Source organism: Osmerus eperlanus, chromosome 11 (assembly GCF_963692335.1).
Source record: "Osmerus eperlanus chromosome 11, fOsmEpe2.1, whole genome shotgun sequence".
Taxonomy (NCBI): Eukaryota; Metazoa; Chordata; class Actinopteri; order Osmeriformes; family Osmeridae; genus Osmerus; species Osmerus eperlanus.
The window spans coordinates 14746141-14762257 of NC_085028.1; the positions used below are offsets into that span (position 1 = coordinate 14746141).

The 16117-nt window shown below is 48.3% G+C and overlaps 1 protein-coding gene across 7 annotated transcripts in view; it reads left to right on the forward strand.

Moving 5' to 3' along the window:
* Positions 1-2648: 2648 nt before the first annotated feature.
* The window catches only part of synrg (synergin, gamma), a 30574-nt gene continuing 17105 nt past the window's right edge, over positions 2649-16117 (forward strand). For 4 of the 7 annotated variants that reach the window (XM_062473243.1, XM_062473244.1, XM_062473245.1 and 1 more), the window contains exons 1-10: positions 2649-2737; positions 7480-7520; positions 8964-9100; positions 9670-9797; positions 10295-10400; positions 10700-10811; positions 12131-12424; positions 13463-13735; positions 15085-15162; positions 15334-15530. In XM_062473243.1, the coding sequence (XP_062329227.1) occupies positions 2703-2737; positions 7480-7520; positions 8964-9100; positions 9670-9797; positions 10295-10400; positions 10700-10811; positions 12131-12424; positions 13463-13735; positions 15085-15162; positions 15334-15530 (1401 nt within the window). In that variant the 5' untranslated portion in view covers positions 2649-2702. The remainder of the gene's footprint in view (positions 2738-7479; positions 7521-8963; positions 9101-9669; positions 9798-10294; positions 10401-10699; positions 10812-12130; positions 12425-13462; positions 13736-15084; positions 15163-15333; positions 15531-16117) is intronic. The other 3 variants (XM_062473248.1, XM_062473250.1, XM_062473247.1) reach the window with 2 other exon arrangements.

Here is a 16117-nt window from a genome sequence, read left to right on the forward strand (position 1 = left end):
GATTGGGGTCAGGATTTAGCGTGAGGGAATGTTCCGTGTTAATCCACTGTGATAGATGGATAGCAGTGTATCCCCATCTTCAGAGGGACTTCCAGAGGTCAGTAAGAGGACCGAACGGGACACGCGGGCAACAGAGGGGACTGACAAAGGGACAGAAAGTGGAAGCTGCAGGGTGAATGTGGCCGTGTGTTTAGCAGTCCGAGGAGAATGGGTACTACATCAACTCCAGCTGGGGCCCAAGGGGTTAATGGGTAAGGCTGCCCAGCAGGGGTCAGAGGTCAGGAGGCCATTCTGCCAGGACTAATTGGTTACTGCAAAAAGAGTTCGGGCCAACCTTCTACGGAGAAACACATACACATGTATGGAGCTGCTTTTATAGAAGAGTCCTCCATCATAGGCCTTGATCTCAGAGAGGTCTTCTGTTGTGCCTGGGTTTAACAATCGCCTCCCTTCACTGTACGTTGGCTGCATTAACACCAACAGTGTTTCTTGTGGTAAAGACCAGATAGGTGGACTTTGATTTGAAAAGGCAGCTATCATAACGGTTTTTGACCTCCCTTTAATCAGATATTTTCACACTTTTAGTCCACATTTAGTTATTTGACTGACTAAAGGGATAGCCAAAGATTAACATCAGAAGAAGAGATAGTTTACTAATTGTGTTACTTTAATGGCTTCAGTGTACACGTTTATTTACCAGTGTACCATACTAAATGAAAAAGCAATTTGAGAGGTCAACACAGTGGGCTCAATTATCACATCCAACCAGTATGAATAGTCTAGAACAAATCATAATTCAACACAGACAATGACAGTTGTTTGTAATGAGAACATGGGTGACAAAAGTCAGAAACTAAAAACACACAGAAAATACATACGAATACAAGGGTATTAATTCGTATTATTCAATGGGTCATAAATTATCCGATGTGATAGATGACTTTTGTAAAGCCTAAATGAGTAGTCAAATGGGGTCTCCTTTCACTGTCCAGGGGAATCAATCTTACGAGCAGACCATCAGAGGAATAAGGCAGAATGAGAAAGAAGCTCCTATTTGACCATTGTTCCTAAATGGGAGTAAATGAGATGTGGGTCTTCTTGTCCTTTAACATAGGAGACTGATCATACCCAGTACAGAGGAATCTTGACAGATTGCTGTTGCCATGCTGATGCTGTCACTGACCTGGTGCTGAAGGGGTTAATGATTTATGGAAGGTGGTGGGATGCCCAGAGTGTCGACTTGGGTTAATGTTCACCTCTGTGCCTGGGCCACCTCTGGGGCCTGCCCACCATCAGGCAAGAGCAACCATCGGGGGACCTGGCCCACTCAGCGGGCCCCCAGCCAAACTCATCTCCCCCAGCAGGGTGGGAGACCCACGCTCTTCAAGACCCCTGAATGGATTCAAAGGGATCTGGAGGAGGGACTGGGAGACTGATGAGGGCTTCTGGCCATTTAGGAGCTGCAAAACCACATAACTTTCAATCTCACTAATAGATAGAACAGCTGAATTTGGAGTTACAGAACAATTGTGTCAGTGTACTGCTATTGCAGTAAAATGTATGAATTTAAATAATACTAATTATAATGTACCACACTGAAGACACGTGTACTCTTCTAATAGACAGCACAACTGCAATGAACAAACGTCCTATTATAATTTTGTCATCCCTGTCTATGTAGCCTACTGGACGAATCGTTCACATTGATAATGAAATGTATATGCAGTGATTCCTGGCTGGTGGTCAAGACTCTAATGGTAATGGAGCGCTGAATGTCTCACTTGACCAGATTTGGGATTGGTATGGGGTGCAGGGCAGTCCAGGTGATGGATAGCAGAGAGCCTGTCATACACTACCCTCATTAAGCTGTAAATCCTTCACAACACCACCCACTGAACAATAGGAGAAGGACTCATCTTTGTAACTCCACCTTGTCACTGGCACAACAATGAAGCTGCCATGCTGAATCAGTTTATGTGGGGTGCAACACAAAGGCCTCAGTACCTCTGTTGGCCTGTAAAAATGTTTGACAGATATACAGAGAAATGCAGATAATATGAAATAAAATAAACAATTACAAAACATTGATTTTGTTATTGTTTAATTAATGGCTACACAGTCTAATGGACAGCGAAGCCTTAATAAAGAAAGGCATTGATTATATATACAATTTGATCATTGCTTCCAAAAGCACTGGCATAATTCATGTATTTGCCACAAATGTAAAATTAATTGTAATCCAGATTAATAGAGTAGTCAGTACATTGTGCGTGAGTGGAAAGTAAGACTACTGGCTGTGTAAAACTATTATTCATGTACTGAAGCAACAATTACTTATAGTAGTCATTTACAAGATACCTGACGTGCACTACAAAGATTAAACATTTGTACTTTTACAACACAACCGGAAGAAAACATGTCTTGTGAGAGTTACAACAGTAGCCTATATTTGGAAACTAAAGACATTGTTTGGTTTATTATTCTGCATTTGACGCGACATTAGACTTATATTACAATGTGACGGATAACTGATGATCCCAAAAAGAAACCTAAATATCTTATCATAAAGGATTGTTTTATGCTTTATTTCGCAAAGCACAACAGCGCCATCTTGTGGATAATAAATGGAGGGATCCGGAAGGTTCTGAACACATCGTCATTACCGACGACATCTTTCTGTCACTGAACTGCTAGCTGTCGAGATGGCTCTTCGGCCAGGATCTGGGGGAGGTGGCAGGTATTTTGACAATTAAACCAAACATTATTAAATCATTTATATGATTTAGTATACTCTACACTCTCAGTAATGACTGCTGTTAACATTGATATGAGTTAAATCTGGCATAGCAAGGAAAATAAGTCAGTATGGCTAAGAGGGTGGTGACGAGATGGGTAGCTAGCTAACTAGCTAGCTATCTATCTACTGTATAGCTGGCGTATCCTTGACCAGCTAGCTATCCAACACAACAGCTGGCTTTTGTTGTGTCAAGTAAATGTGTATACTGTACCAGGCAGTTTAACTTGATCCAGTGTGTGAGATTTGTCTTGTTTTTGCACGGGACTGAAGACCAGCTATTGGTTACAGTTGGCTAGATATAATTAACTAGCTAGTTTAGACGGACATTTAACTCTATGCTAAATAGCCCCAAAGAAGGAGTAAAATAGGTACTGACAATCAGGAAGCCATGATGACGTTGGTTAGCTATAATATTTCTATATTCTTTGTCATTTTTACATGGTCCTAACGTGTGAGGGTATTATTTGAGCTAGTAATGTAGGAGCTAGCTAGCTCTAGCTAGGTAGCATGTGTGGCATTAGATCTGACGTTACAGTGGTCCAGATTTAGCTAATAGGAAGCTATATGGCACAAAGAAATTAGATTTAAAGGATTGATATCGTACATTGCATTAAATAGTCAACGGTAATAGTTAACAAAGTAGTTAGCAGGGTGAATATTTAGCCAGCTATCCAACCGACACTGCCAATGGACCAGGCTCTTTAAACTACGTCAAACTTCGCCTTAATCACATATTAGAATAGGTGCATGCTTTAAAATAAATAATGGAGGGCACGTAACGTTTAAGTATTACAGTAGTGGATACTTGGCAAGCTAGCATGGATGCCCTCATTTGTCAAAGCAGGCTTGAATTGCGCTGATGCTCATCACTGTACACAACTTTTTTTTAAATTGTATTTTCCTTTATTTATCGGAGACCCAATTGATGTCAAACTCCTGGTGAAATTTATATATTTATTTATTTATTGAGGGGGGGGGGTAGCTGTTCTCTAGTCAAACTGTTATGGTTAGTTTATTTTACCCTTCCCTCTTGTAGTCAGTGGATTGCACAAATGGATGATGTTCTTTATTTGTATCCCTTTTTCTTAAGGACCAGTGTAGGGGTTTGTTTTAATCTGTCAATTTTTTATCTACTTGACTCTACTTGAGTTTCACTTTAGCCTGTTGATGTTGGTAACGCAGCCAGGCCTACTGTGAAGATGAAAAGACCAGGCTTATGACTTTTTCATGAGCAATTCCTCAGCCTGAGCTGAGAGGTCTGAATAATGAATGTGTGACAGATCTTCTCCCCTGGACAAGCCTACCAGGTGATACCGATACTGCCAGTGAAACCAAATAACCCAGTATTTTGGAGAGGGCTTTGCTCAAGCCACTGTAACACTGTAGCCAGTGTTGCTACTGTCTCAGAAACTGTTGGTTTCTGGTGAACATACATATTCCTCCTTGTTCTGAGATGAACGTGTTAAGTCGTATGGCTGTGTAATACCTCCTTTGTCCAAAGTCTGACGTGGGTATTTTTTAATAGATCATTCTACGGCAGAACCTTGAGACTTGTCAGATCACGCAGCATATTAATCAGTGTGTTTGTGCACACGAGTGTGTGTGTGTGTGTGTGTGCCTCTGATGACTGGCTCTGACACAACCTTGCTGGAAAAATAACAGACAGACAACATGGATATAGGCCCACTGAAACCCATGTCAGCATATCAGCCTTTCCACACTAGCCAGAAGGTCATCCCTCCTCTGGTCCTCCTGCATATGTCTGACCCACCAGGGACTGGGCACAGGAGGGCCGAGACAGGAGGGCAATAGCAACAGGTTTTGCAATGTTTTCTACTGCTGTTACTATTAAATGGAGCCTTGAATGTGGCATTACTCTTTATTAAAAGTGCCTGGATAGGACTGGAGATGTGGGCTGTGTGACTATCAATCCAGCCTGGGCAAATTGTTATTTAATAGTTTCATAGTTTAGGAGTGTATTAATGTTTCAAAGCCAAGCTGCTTAGGGTAATCAGTGTACATGACTTAGATGAATGAGAGGGGACCTGCCAACCGGTCCTGCCATATTTAGATTTAAACATGGCCATTATTCATTTTGTCAACACTTGCTCGACAGTATGAAATGTGTGAACCATGGGTTACTTGAGGTCACATCCCTTATGTTAGCAAATCCACCATTGAATATAGCCCACCTACTCATAAATGCATTCAATAAGTTAAGATGAAGTATCAAAGAGTTGTTGAAGAGGTGCATCAATGTTGAATGAGAAGTGTGTCTGTTTACTCTTGTTTACTGAGTCTGTGGGAGAGAAAGATCCAAACATGAAACTCGGCTGCACAGAACCACTTTTCATTACTACAATCTAGTCATTTCGATAGATCTGGAGGAAGAAAAAAAAAACTGGGTGGTGGTTTGTTTCTGGTGAGGACCCCTGTTAAATATGGTTCCATAATGTTAATAAACTGCATGGCTGTCAAATTAGCTTAACAATCGTGGTTTTATCAGAGCAGAAACAGTGTAGCTCCCAGCTGCTAACACTGCTGATCCTAGCCTGGTTTAATCTGCACTGCTAATCCTGGTCTCAGCACAGCCTGCATGGCTGCTCTGGTGCTCCTGTGAGAGCTAGCTGTCCAGCTGCCACTCTGGGGCTGAACAGGCGAGAGACCCAATCTTTCCAAGTCCCACCGGCCTTATAGGGCATAGCTGGAATCCAATCAAAAGGTATCTGCATCTTCATCTGCATAGTTTAATACCCATGGTACGCAATGAAGTGAGCGCAAAAGTCGTATTTTATTGTAAGTCGTGCTATTCAGCCATTAGGGAAAGGATTGCTTTAGATGGCTTTGAGTGTACAAGTACCATTTGGTAGGATTAGTGTTGGGATTTGCTTGAAACTACGGAGCCCGAAGAGACTGCAGATTGGAGAGGTAGCAGGCTGCATGTATGGGAGGATTTAAAAAAAGCAGCGCGCTGATGGCCTTGCACTGCCGTGCCTGTGTTGAAGCTCAGCCGAGAGGCCGACGCAGAGCGAAAGATGCCTCTGCCGTCTCCTGTTGCTGCTCCGTGTGACCGGCGAGCCACAGGAGGAGCGGCACAGACGTGGGGAGAGAAAGGAGCTGCCTGCGTCACCGGCTGCTTTGTGACCGCAGTCACGTCGGTCTGTTACCGTGATCACTGACGTGGCCCCGTCTCCCATGGATACGCTTTGGTGTGTCGGTTGGTGACGTGGATCCCTCGTCTGTTTCCATTTTTAACGGGGAGAAAAATCTTTTGAAATCCCATATGAAAGACCCAGTGAGGTGCCATGCCCCTTAAAATCGCAGTGTCTCGATAATATTATTTATAGGAAAACACGAAGGTAGCGTTTCATTAAGACTGCTGTCAAAGAAGCTCGTTGGCAGATCGATAAATGTTGCTCTGAGCAACAGCAAAGTGTTATTGAATCAATTCTTTTTCCTGCCTGTCAGATTTAGTGCTGGCGGTCAATGCAATATTTATTCATGTGTTCCCTGGAAAGCAGTGAGCTAGAACAATAAGGGGCTCACTGCAGTGTGATGCTGGCTGGTGAAACAACACAGAAGTGTCAGGGAAGAAAAATCCAACTACCAGGCTAGTGTTCTAGGCTAGTGTTCTAGGTTAGTGTTCCAGGCTAGTGTTCTAGGCTAGTGTTCTAGGCTAGTGTTCTAGGCTAGTGTTCTAGGCTAGTGTTCTAGGTTAGTGTTCCAGGCTAGTGTTCTAGGTTAGTGTTCTAGGCTAGTGTTCTAGGCTAGTGTTCTAGGTTAGTGTTCCAGGCTAGTGTTCTAGGTTAGTGTTCTAGGCTAGTGTTCTAGGTTAGTGTTCCAGGCTAGTGTTCTAGGCTAGTATTCTAGGTTAGTGTTCCAGACTAGTGTTCCAGGCTAGTGTTCCAGGCTAGTGTTCTAGGCTAGTGTTCTAGGCTAGTGTTCTAGGTTAGTGTTCTAGGCTAGTGTTCTAGGTTAGTGTTCCAGGCTAGTGTTCTAGGTTAGTGTTCTAGGCTAGTGTTCTAGGTTAGTGTTCCAGGCTAGTGTTCTAGGCTAGTGTTCTAGGTTAGTGTTCCAGGCTAGTGTTCTAGGCTAGTGTTCTAGGTTAGTGTTCCAGGCTAGTGTTCTAGGTTAGTGTTCCAGGCTAGTGTTCTAGGCTAGTGTTCCAGGCTAGTGTTCTAGGCTAGTGTTCCAGGCTAGTGTTCCAGGTTAGTGTTCTAGGCTAGGTGGCAGGATTTGTACTACGGTAGGTACTGGGATAGGTACCCCGTATTGTAAGAGAACCACATGAGGTGTTACTATGCTAGGTAGGTACCAGGGGAGGTACTAGGCTAGGTACCAGGTTAGGGTGCCAGGATACCGTAAACATGCAGCATTATTAGGTCTATTACCATTCATATTATTGCAATCGTTTGTCTTGAATGCTAATTAGCTCTGGGTGTGAAATGACTGACTAGTAACTACAGTGAAAATCAATGCTGTTGTATTGTTGAATATCTCACAATGGCATGCTGTTCCCCTGAGCTGGTATTATCAATCCTTGAATGATTTCCTAATGAATAACTTGATTCATACCAACAGGCTCACTGTGGCTGGGAGCCTGCCTGTTGAATGGCTTTGAGCTGAGAGTGTCTCATTAGCTGTCTGGTGGTGACTTTCTCCTTTCTCCTTCTCTCCTGCAGTTTTATTTATCCTGTCGGAGGGGGCCTGGGCCCACCACAAGGTGAGTCATCCTTCAGTCGACATCACATCTCTGGCAGCAGACACCCAGGGGGGCTCCCTCCCCTCCGGCTGTTCTGGTTCCCCGAGCCGTGTGGACTCAGTGAGCAGGGCTTGTGTGTGACCCAAACCCTCCAGAGAGTAGATCATCTAGAGTAGGGCTCTCCAACCCTGGGTCCTGAGAGATATCTTCCTGTAGGTTTGCTCTCGAACCCTAATCTAGCCCAGTGGATTCTTAGGATTGGTTTGAGTGGCGTGTTGAATCAGGTTGTTTACAACAGGGGTTAGAGCAAAAACACTTTCAAGATGGTAGTTCTCCATGAACAGGGTTGAAGACTTCTGATCTAGAGAATATAGATGATGAATTTGTCACCAGCAGTCGATACTACAGCTCAATGTCCGAGTGTTGCGGTCATCTCACATTACCATGGAAACTTCTGCCACGTATGTAATCAGTTAGGCTAGAGAAGTCCACAATGTTGACTTCTTGAGCTTGTGTAGCTCACAAGCTCAAGTCACCCTACCCAACTCATGGCCCCTACACGACAGGCCCGATGGTCAAATCAAATTGATTTGTATAGCCCTTTTTACACGCAAGCATGTCACAGAGGGCTTCACATATGCCCATAGAACTGCCCCTCAACCAACCTAAACCCTCAAGGAAGACAAGGAAAAACTCCCAAAAAACTCTAAACAGGAGGAAAAAAATGGAAGAAACCTTGGGAGGAGCAATGGTCGACTTGACAATGCCACTTCTCAAACAGACACAAACGCTAATTGTGGTGCGTTCCTCAGGAGGGGCCCATACACGCTGCCATAGGCTCTGCTGTTGATGACACTTCAGAGGGAGTGACCAGACACCGGGGCCTCTGAACGAGCCATTTATTCAGCCTAGTTCTGTTCTAAACTGGGATCTCAATCCAGCAGGTCTGCGGCTCTGAGCTTTGGCTGGAAGATAGAGCATCTGTGAGAACACACACATACACACCCTTTCTCTGTTTTTCGCCCTCCATTCCCCGTGTTTTTTTTTTGCTCCGAGCTGTCACAGCAGTCACACTCAGGAACAGATTGGATGGCGCCGAGCCCGACTCCTCTTGGCCGTCCAGGAAATGAGCTAGCGATAGCATCCCTCAAGTCTGAGGGATTTCATACTTCACTCGCCCCGCTTCCCGGGTCTGACCGCGTGTGTCTCTGACCGCCAGCCTCCGTCTCTGGCCTTGTAAGCCAGCGTTGTCTTGGGGAGTCAGATGGCTGAGCGGTTAGGGAATCGGGCTATTAATCAAAAGGTTGCCGGATCGATTCCCCGGCGTGCCAAATTACGTTGTGTCCTTGGGCAAGGCACTTCACCCTACTTGCCTCGGAGGGGAATGTCCCTGTACTTACTGTAAGTCGCTCTGGATAAGAGCGTCTGCTAAATGACTAAAATGTAAATGTCTTCCCTCCCCAGGCATGCTGCCCATGCAGCAACAGCAGCAGCAGCAACAACAGGGCTTCCCCATGGTCCAGGTGATGCAGCCCAACATGCAAGGCATGATGGGAATGAACTACGGAGGCCAGATGCCCCCCGGTGCCATGCCGATGCAGGTGTGTTGTCTCTGTCTGTGTATGATGTCGTTTCGCTTCACGGACTTCTCTGGTCATCTGAGGATTTAGACCAGATAAAAAGATACGATCCTCTCTGCTTTAATGATGCTGCTCTTTGTGAGAGAGCAGACTCTGCCTGGAGCTAGCTCTCACCTTTTTTGAACAAGCTCCAAAGAGCACTTTGCAGACCGTTGCCTCATACTTCCTGCTCAAATGTTGATACTCAGTCTTTACCAGCGTCTCATCTTAACTTACTTTCATCAGTTCCCGTCTGTTTGGGACACTGACTGAAACGAGCCTTCGGATCAAAATAAATCAATCGCTGGTGGTGTTTAACTGCAGTTAGTTCTGTTTCTAGACCTGGTTATTGCAGGGTGATTAGTGTTGGTCTAACAACCACCACGCCTGTTTATAGGCTTCTGTAAACGCTGATGTATGGCAGGACACAAAGGCGCTCCGCTCACCGCTAACGAGGAACTCTGTTACAATCACACCCTGCTGGAATGTGCCATTCATTATTGAATGAGACGAGGCATGCTAAGAATGTTGATGTGCTTGCGTGCTTCCAGGGCGGGATGGCCATGGGGATGCAGGGCCCGGGGATGCAGTTCATGGGCCAGCCACAGTTCATGGGCATGAGGGCCCCGGGACCCCAGTACACAGCAGACATGCAGAAACAGATGGCAGAAGAACACCAGTAAGGCCTCCCGTCTGTCTTCTGTGACCCATGCTGCTACAGTGTGTGTGTGTGTGTGTTACCATCTGTGAGTGTGTGGGATGGGATGGGTGTGACTGGGCGTCTGTGTATACGTGAGCACATGTGTGGTCCCAGGCCTCACCTCTTCCTCACCCAGGAAGCGTCTGTGTGTATACGTGAGCACGTGTGTGGTCCCAGGCCTCACCTCACCTCTTCCTCACCCAGGAAGCGTCTGTGTGTATACGTGAGCACGTGTGTGGTCCCAGGCCTCACCTCACCTCTTCCTCACCCAGGAAGCGTCTGTGTGTATACGTGAGCATGTGTGTGGTTCCAGGCCTCACCTCACCTCTTCTTCACCCAGGAAGCGTCTGTGTGTATACGTGAGCATGTGTGTGGTTCCAGGCCTCACCTCACCTCTTCTTCACCCAGGAAGCGTCTGTGTGTATACGTGAGCATGTGTGTGGTTCCAGGCCTCACCTCACCTCTTCCTCACCCAGGAAGCGTCTGGAGCAGCAGCAGCGGATGCTGGAGGAGGACAGGAAGAGGAGGCAGTTTGAGGAGCAGAAACAGAAGCTGAGGCTGCTAAGCAGCGTCAAACCCAAGGTGGGCCTCGCCGCCCCTGGTCCTTCACCTGACCCGCTCTCACATACACGACCCCTGACCCCCTCCTGACCCCCTCCTGTCCCACTCCCCCTGTCTCAGCCCCAGTCCAGTACTATTTTGTTCTATCCCCTCTTCCCCCTCACACTTTTCTAGCCCTACACCTGCTAAGTTTGTCCTACTTCTCCGCTAGCACCAGGCCTAGCTTCAGGCCTCCATCTCACCTTCCCTTCTGCCATCCTAGTTGACCCAGACTGAGAGCAGCCGTCTCCTTCCTGACTGCTCTGTTGTGCTCTGCTCAGACAGGAGAGAAGAGTCGCGACGATGCGCTGGAGGCCATCAAAGGCAACCTGGACGGCTTCAGCCGCGACGCCAAGATGCACCCCACGCCGTCCTCGCAGTCCAAGAAGCCAGGTAGCACGCACGCACTCTGCCGTTGTCTAACCAGGGTGCCGTCGGCGGGATGCCGTGGCCAGATCCTACCCCCCTGGCCCCCCTCCTCCAAGGACCGTGACCGCCATTAACCCATCAGTCACTCCTCTAGAGGGCTGGGTCTCTCTGAAACACTCCTCTAGAGGGCTGGGTCTCTCTGAAACACTCCTCTAGAGGGCTGGGTCTCTCTGAACACTACTCTAGAGGGCTGGGTCTATCTGAACACTCCTAGAGGGCTGGGTCTATCTGAACACTCCTCTAGAGGGCTGGGTCTATCTGAACACTCCTCTAGAGGGCTGGGTCTATCTGAAGACTCCTAGAGGGCTGGGTCTCTCTGAACACTCCTCTAGAGGGCTGGGTCTATCTGAACACTCCTCTAGAGGGCTGGGTCTATCTGAACACTCCTCTAGAGGGCTGGGTCTATCTGAACACTCCTAGAGGGCTGGGTCTATCTGAAACACTCCTCTAGGGGGCTGGGTCTCTGAAACACTCCTAGAGGGCTGGGTCTCTGAAACACTCCTCTAGGGGGCTGGGTCTCTCTGAAACACTCCTAGAGGGCTGGGTCTCTCTGAAACACTCCTCTAGGGGGCTGGGTCTCTCTGAAACACTCCTAGAGGGCTGGGTCTCTCTGAAACACTCCTCTAGGGGGCTGGGTCTCTCTGAAACACTCCTAGAGGGCTGGGTCTCTCTGAAACACTCCTCTAGGGGGCTGGGTCTCTCTGAAACACTCCTAGAGGGCTGGGTCTCTCTGAAACACTCCTAGAGATTGGGTCTCTCTGAAACACTCCTCTAGGGGGCTGGGTCTCTCTGAAACACTCCTCTAGAGGGCTGGGTCTCTCTGAAACACTCCCACACTCTTTTCCTTTACTGTCTGAGAGAGAAACAAATATCAGTCCTCATTATGTCCACTGTCTGCTTTTACACATGCTGCTTTTAAGGAACTTGTCCGTTTTTTGTTTTGCTTATTTAGCTGCCAGGGTGTTAATGTTCAGTTTATGTTTGTTGCCGTTTTTCATGTCAGTAATCTTTTCACCGGATTGCATAATTTGTGGTTCACTGCTATTTGTTTTTGTGCTTCACAGAAAGTTTTACATTTGTAGCCCTGTAAGACTAATCAATACTGAATACTCAAATTGATTAATGTACGGACCGTATCGTAATGGCTTATCTTTTTACGATGTCCAAGCACTATATTTTCTGCCCTGCACAAAATAGTTGTATTTTGGTGCACTTCTATTCACCTTCCACCCTAGCTCTGCATTGTGTGTTGTACCATCATCCTTATTTCTTCATTTTTACAGACTCATCGCCATCACACCACCCCTCTGTCGCCCCCCCCTCCCTCCCCCCCGCTGTCCCCGAGGACGATGACGAATTTAGCGACTTTATTCAGGGGCCTGTAGACGGCTCCTCCTCCTCTTCCTTTCCGCTGTCCTCCCAGGCCCTGCCCTCCTCCCCCTCTCCCCGGGCAGGTCTGTCTGCCCCACCCTCCGCTCCCCTCACCCCCTCCCCGCTCTCTCTGACTCTCCCAGCCTCTGAGTCCATTCCTACTGCCACCCAACACTCTACTGTCAACTCCAGTTCCCAATTTCAAGGTAACTCCTCTCTTTCATCTTTTGTATTGTTTTTTTTAAACCATCATCATCTTACGTTAGTCTTCATATGCTCATAATAACACAGCATTGCTACCAGCCCTGCAGTGGAGGCATGTTTGTAAGGGGTTCTTGCTGATGTGTTAGTGATGCCGGAAACTTCCCTCCCCTCCCCCCGTCTCCACCTTGGTTCTTCCACCTTGGTGCAGACAGCAGATTGTGGCATTTCTGGATTCTGAGCCTTTTAAGTGAACGCTCAAAACACCATTTGGCAAAACAGTGAAAGCAAAGCACCATATCTAACAAGCAACTCTGCCCCCCCCTCGACCCCCCCCCCCCACCACCACCACCACCTCACCATTTCAACCAGAAAACACTACTGTTAGAGCAATAGATGGTATTTGCAGAATGCCCTCTCGTCGTCTTGAGGCTAGATCCTGATGAGCAGATTTCTGGGAGGAAGTGGTGGGAGGTGAGCACCGGGAGGCGTTCAGGGTCTTTGTGTCTCCTGTCCTGTGAACTAGCGGATCAGTAGCTCGCCTGGGGCTTGACGGGTGTCCCTCCCGGTCTGCAGAGTTCCAGCTATAGGGGTCACATAGTTAGACAGCCCCAGCAGGAGGTCAGGCTCCACACATTCCTCCCTCGCCACGGTCAGAGCTGTTTTTATCTCCAGTCCTTTCAGGAGTTTTGTGACCTAGTTGTCTCTCGGCTGCAATAAGCCACTTAGATGGCACCAGCATGCTAGCTCTTGGATGCTCTGCCCCTGACCTGGAAAGTGATATCTGTCGAAACGTGATAAGCAGCCTCCTAGTCTCACCTAGGTGTAGCGGTTGAAATGTTAACATGTCATGTGTGAAGCGGAGAAAACACCATGTCTTTAAAATACAGCCCCGGCTTTCGGATGGGTAGACTGAATCACATCCAGACCGACTACACACACAGGGTTCATGCTTAGCAACAGGCTCCTCCTACTTGAAACTACCAGGGAGGGGCTGCAGGTGTTGGGTCGTGAGGTGAACCCGCTGTGTTCCTCGTGTCTAGGCCCGTCCCTGGAAGAGAAGCTCTTCTCCTCGTGCGACCTCACAGCTGCTAAGAAGGCCCAGGTTAGCTTCAGGTCCCAGCAGCCCCTGGCTGAGAGGGGCCCCAGGGCCAGGGTCTCCACCCAGTTTCACTCCAGCACCAGGGCCCGGAACTGGGCCAACCCCACCGGGGATCTGAGTTCTGTCTTCACCGTAGAAACGCCGTCCAAGGCTCCACCCACACCAGCGCCGGCCGCCGGCCCCCGCCCTCCTCCTCAGACCAGTAGCGACTGGGGTGAGAAGAAGTCGTTTGTTATCGCCAAGTCTCTTCCCTTTCTCTACGACTAAACTCATCACCAATCAGCTGGGGGCTGCTTGCCTCTGTCCTGCTTACTAACCTTTTGGAAGTACTCTGAATTCAATCCTAAATCTTTGGTTGGATTTGGACATTTTGAGACTATGTCTGAATGTGATTGAACTCTACCTCTCTCTGATTCCTCTCTGATGAACTGAGAATCAGAACTAACACCACCTGGCCTGAACCCTCTTCAGTGCAGACACACTTTCTTTTCTGTTTGTTTTTGTGATTCACTCCCAGAGTCTATGCCCCGGTCTTTCTACTTCTCCCTGGGTAAGTAACTGCAAAGCGACCCCTCTGAATGGAGATTCTGTGTGGGCCTCTCTGGGTTGTCCCTCTTCTCTTCCAAGTTTACATCTCAACACCTCAAGACAAACTCGATTAAGGAGACCCTCTCATCGACCCTTTCGACCACACACCAGGGAAATCACTGTCTCGGGGGGGGGGGAGGGGGGGGTTCTGGAGAAATACCTTCCGACTCGACAAGCCTCCCTTCGGCTCCTCCCCTGTCTAACACCCTCTCAGAGACCGACCTCTGGCGCATGCTGATTGGCTGGGTTTAACGAGGATGCCCGCGCACGCATTGGCCCGCGCTGCCGGTGGTTCCGCATCTCTGGCCGCCGTCCTGATTCTGTATGCTGCTCCGCTCCTCCTGCTTGCTCCTGCTTGTTTGTCTTTATCCTCGCTGTCATCCTGGGAAATGTAGCAGCTCATCGCCGACACCTGTGCGGCGTAATAGTCATTTAAGTGTCGATGGAGCCCGATGAGAGGATTATGTGTAGAGGAGCTACCCGAGTCAACATGCATTATCCAGACGAGAGGTGTCAGGCGAGGCGCTGCGTCTTCCTTATCCTAATGTACGCGCCTGTTTAAGGCTGTTTTAGAGCTGCTGAATCAGTAGCTCATCTCTCCAGTACGTTAAGTTGGGCGGGGGGGGGGGGGGGGGGCAGGCCACTGTCAGAGCGTATTCAAGAGAGATACTCATTGGTTTGCTTTACAACCCGAATCGCCCCCTGGCCCTCAGGTGCTGTCAGAATGGCTGGTTAGGGCCCAAGGACAGAGTAATGGATGTGTGAGGCTGCAGGAGGCTCAGGGAATCAGCGCAGAGAAGCAGTACATCAGTACCGAGGCCTCCAGGGCCACAGGTGCAGAATACTCCATGAGCTGTGTGTCCTGGAGACTCTGTGAACAGTGTGCCAGGATCCAGTAAGCCTGTAAGCCAACTCTTCCGTGTGTGTGTGTGTGTGTGTGTGTGTGTGTGTGTGTGTGTGTGTGTGCGTCAGCAGGGGTTGGAGCTTATCCACAGCAGGAGCAGATCCAGCCCATGGTGCCTGGCTGGTTGTACAACGACAGTCTCATCCCAGGTAAACACGGATCGCACACATTCCACGTGTGAATGCTCATCCAAGCATCGGGTTCATTTCTGTCCGACGATAGTTTCTGTGTCTGTTCTCATTTTTTTTTTTTTATGAAGCTTATGTCTCTATGTGGCTTGGAGTGGCTGACTTTTCTTTGATCCTCATGTTTCTCCACAGAGATGTTCAAGAAGGTTCTGGAGTTCACCATGACGCCTTCAGGGATTGACACGGCCAAGCTCTACCCCATCCTGATGTCCTCAGGCCTTCCCAGAGAGGCCCTCGGCCAGATCTGGGCCTCGGCCAATAGGACCACACCTGGCATGCTGACCAAGGAGGAGCTGTACACAGTGCTGGCCCTCATTGGTGTAGCACAGGTATGCTGTATGCAAATGACTTCCTCACATTCTAAGGGTAGGTGTCATTAGCTGTTGACGGAGCTGCAGACAGTTTTGGAAGTGTGTGTGTGTGCAGCTGGTTGGTCTGTTGGGACACCAAGTGAGTGTGACTGAGCTCCCCTAGACCGACAGCAGCGCCTGTTATCGCCCCCTTACCCCCAGCCAGCCAGCCAGCCAGCCTGCCTGCCACTGTCACAGCCACTCCTGGGAGAACGCAGATTCACCAGCGGTGGCAGGCGCCACTCAGCTCATTCTGCATGCCACAGCTGCAGTCGCCGGGAATAATAAACCTCCTTTTGTTATGTAAATACAGAAGCCTTCAGGGAGGCTTTTTGTGTTGCCGTGTAATACAAATAAAACTGATAGCAGCTACCGGAATGGAAGTTGACTAATGAAGGGTTTAGGTGGAGTTAGACGTGTGCATCCTGCTGGAGGGATGACGGAGAGCACTGGGGTTAGAGGACGAGGCTCTCAGCTGTGTGTCTCCGGTTCAATGATTCATATAAATTTGGCGAGTCGGAGGCATTCAAGTCTGCATTTCATGCACAGAGGTCTCCCCTCAGAGT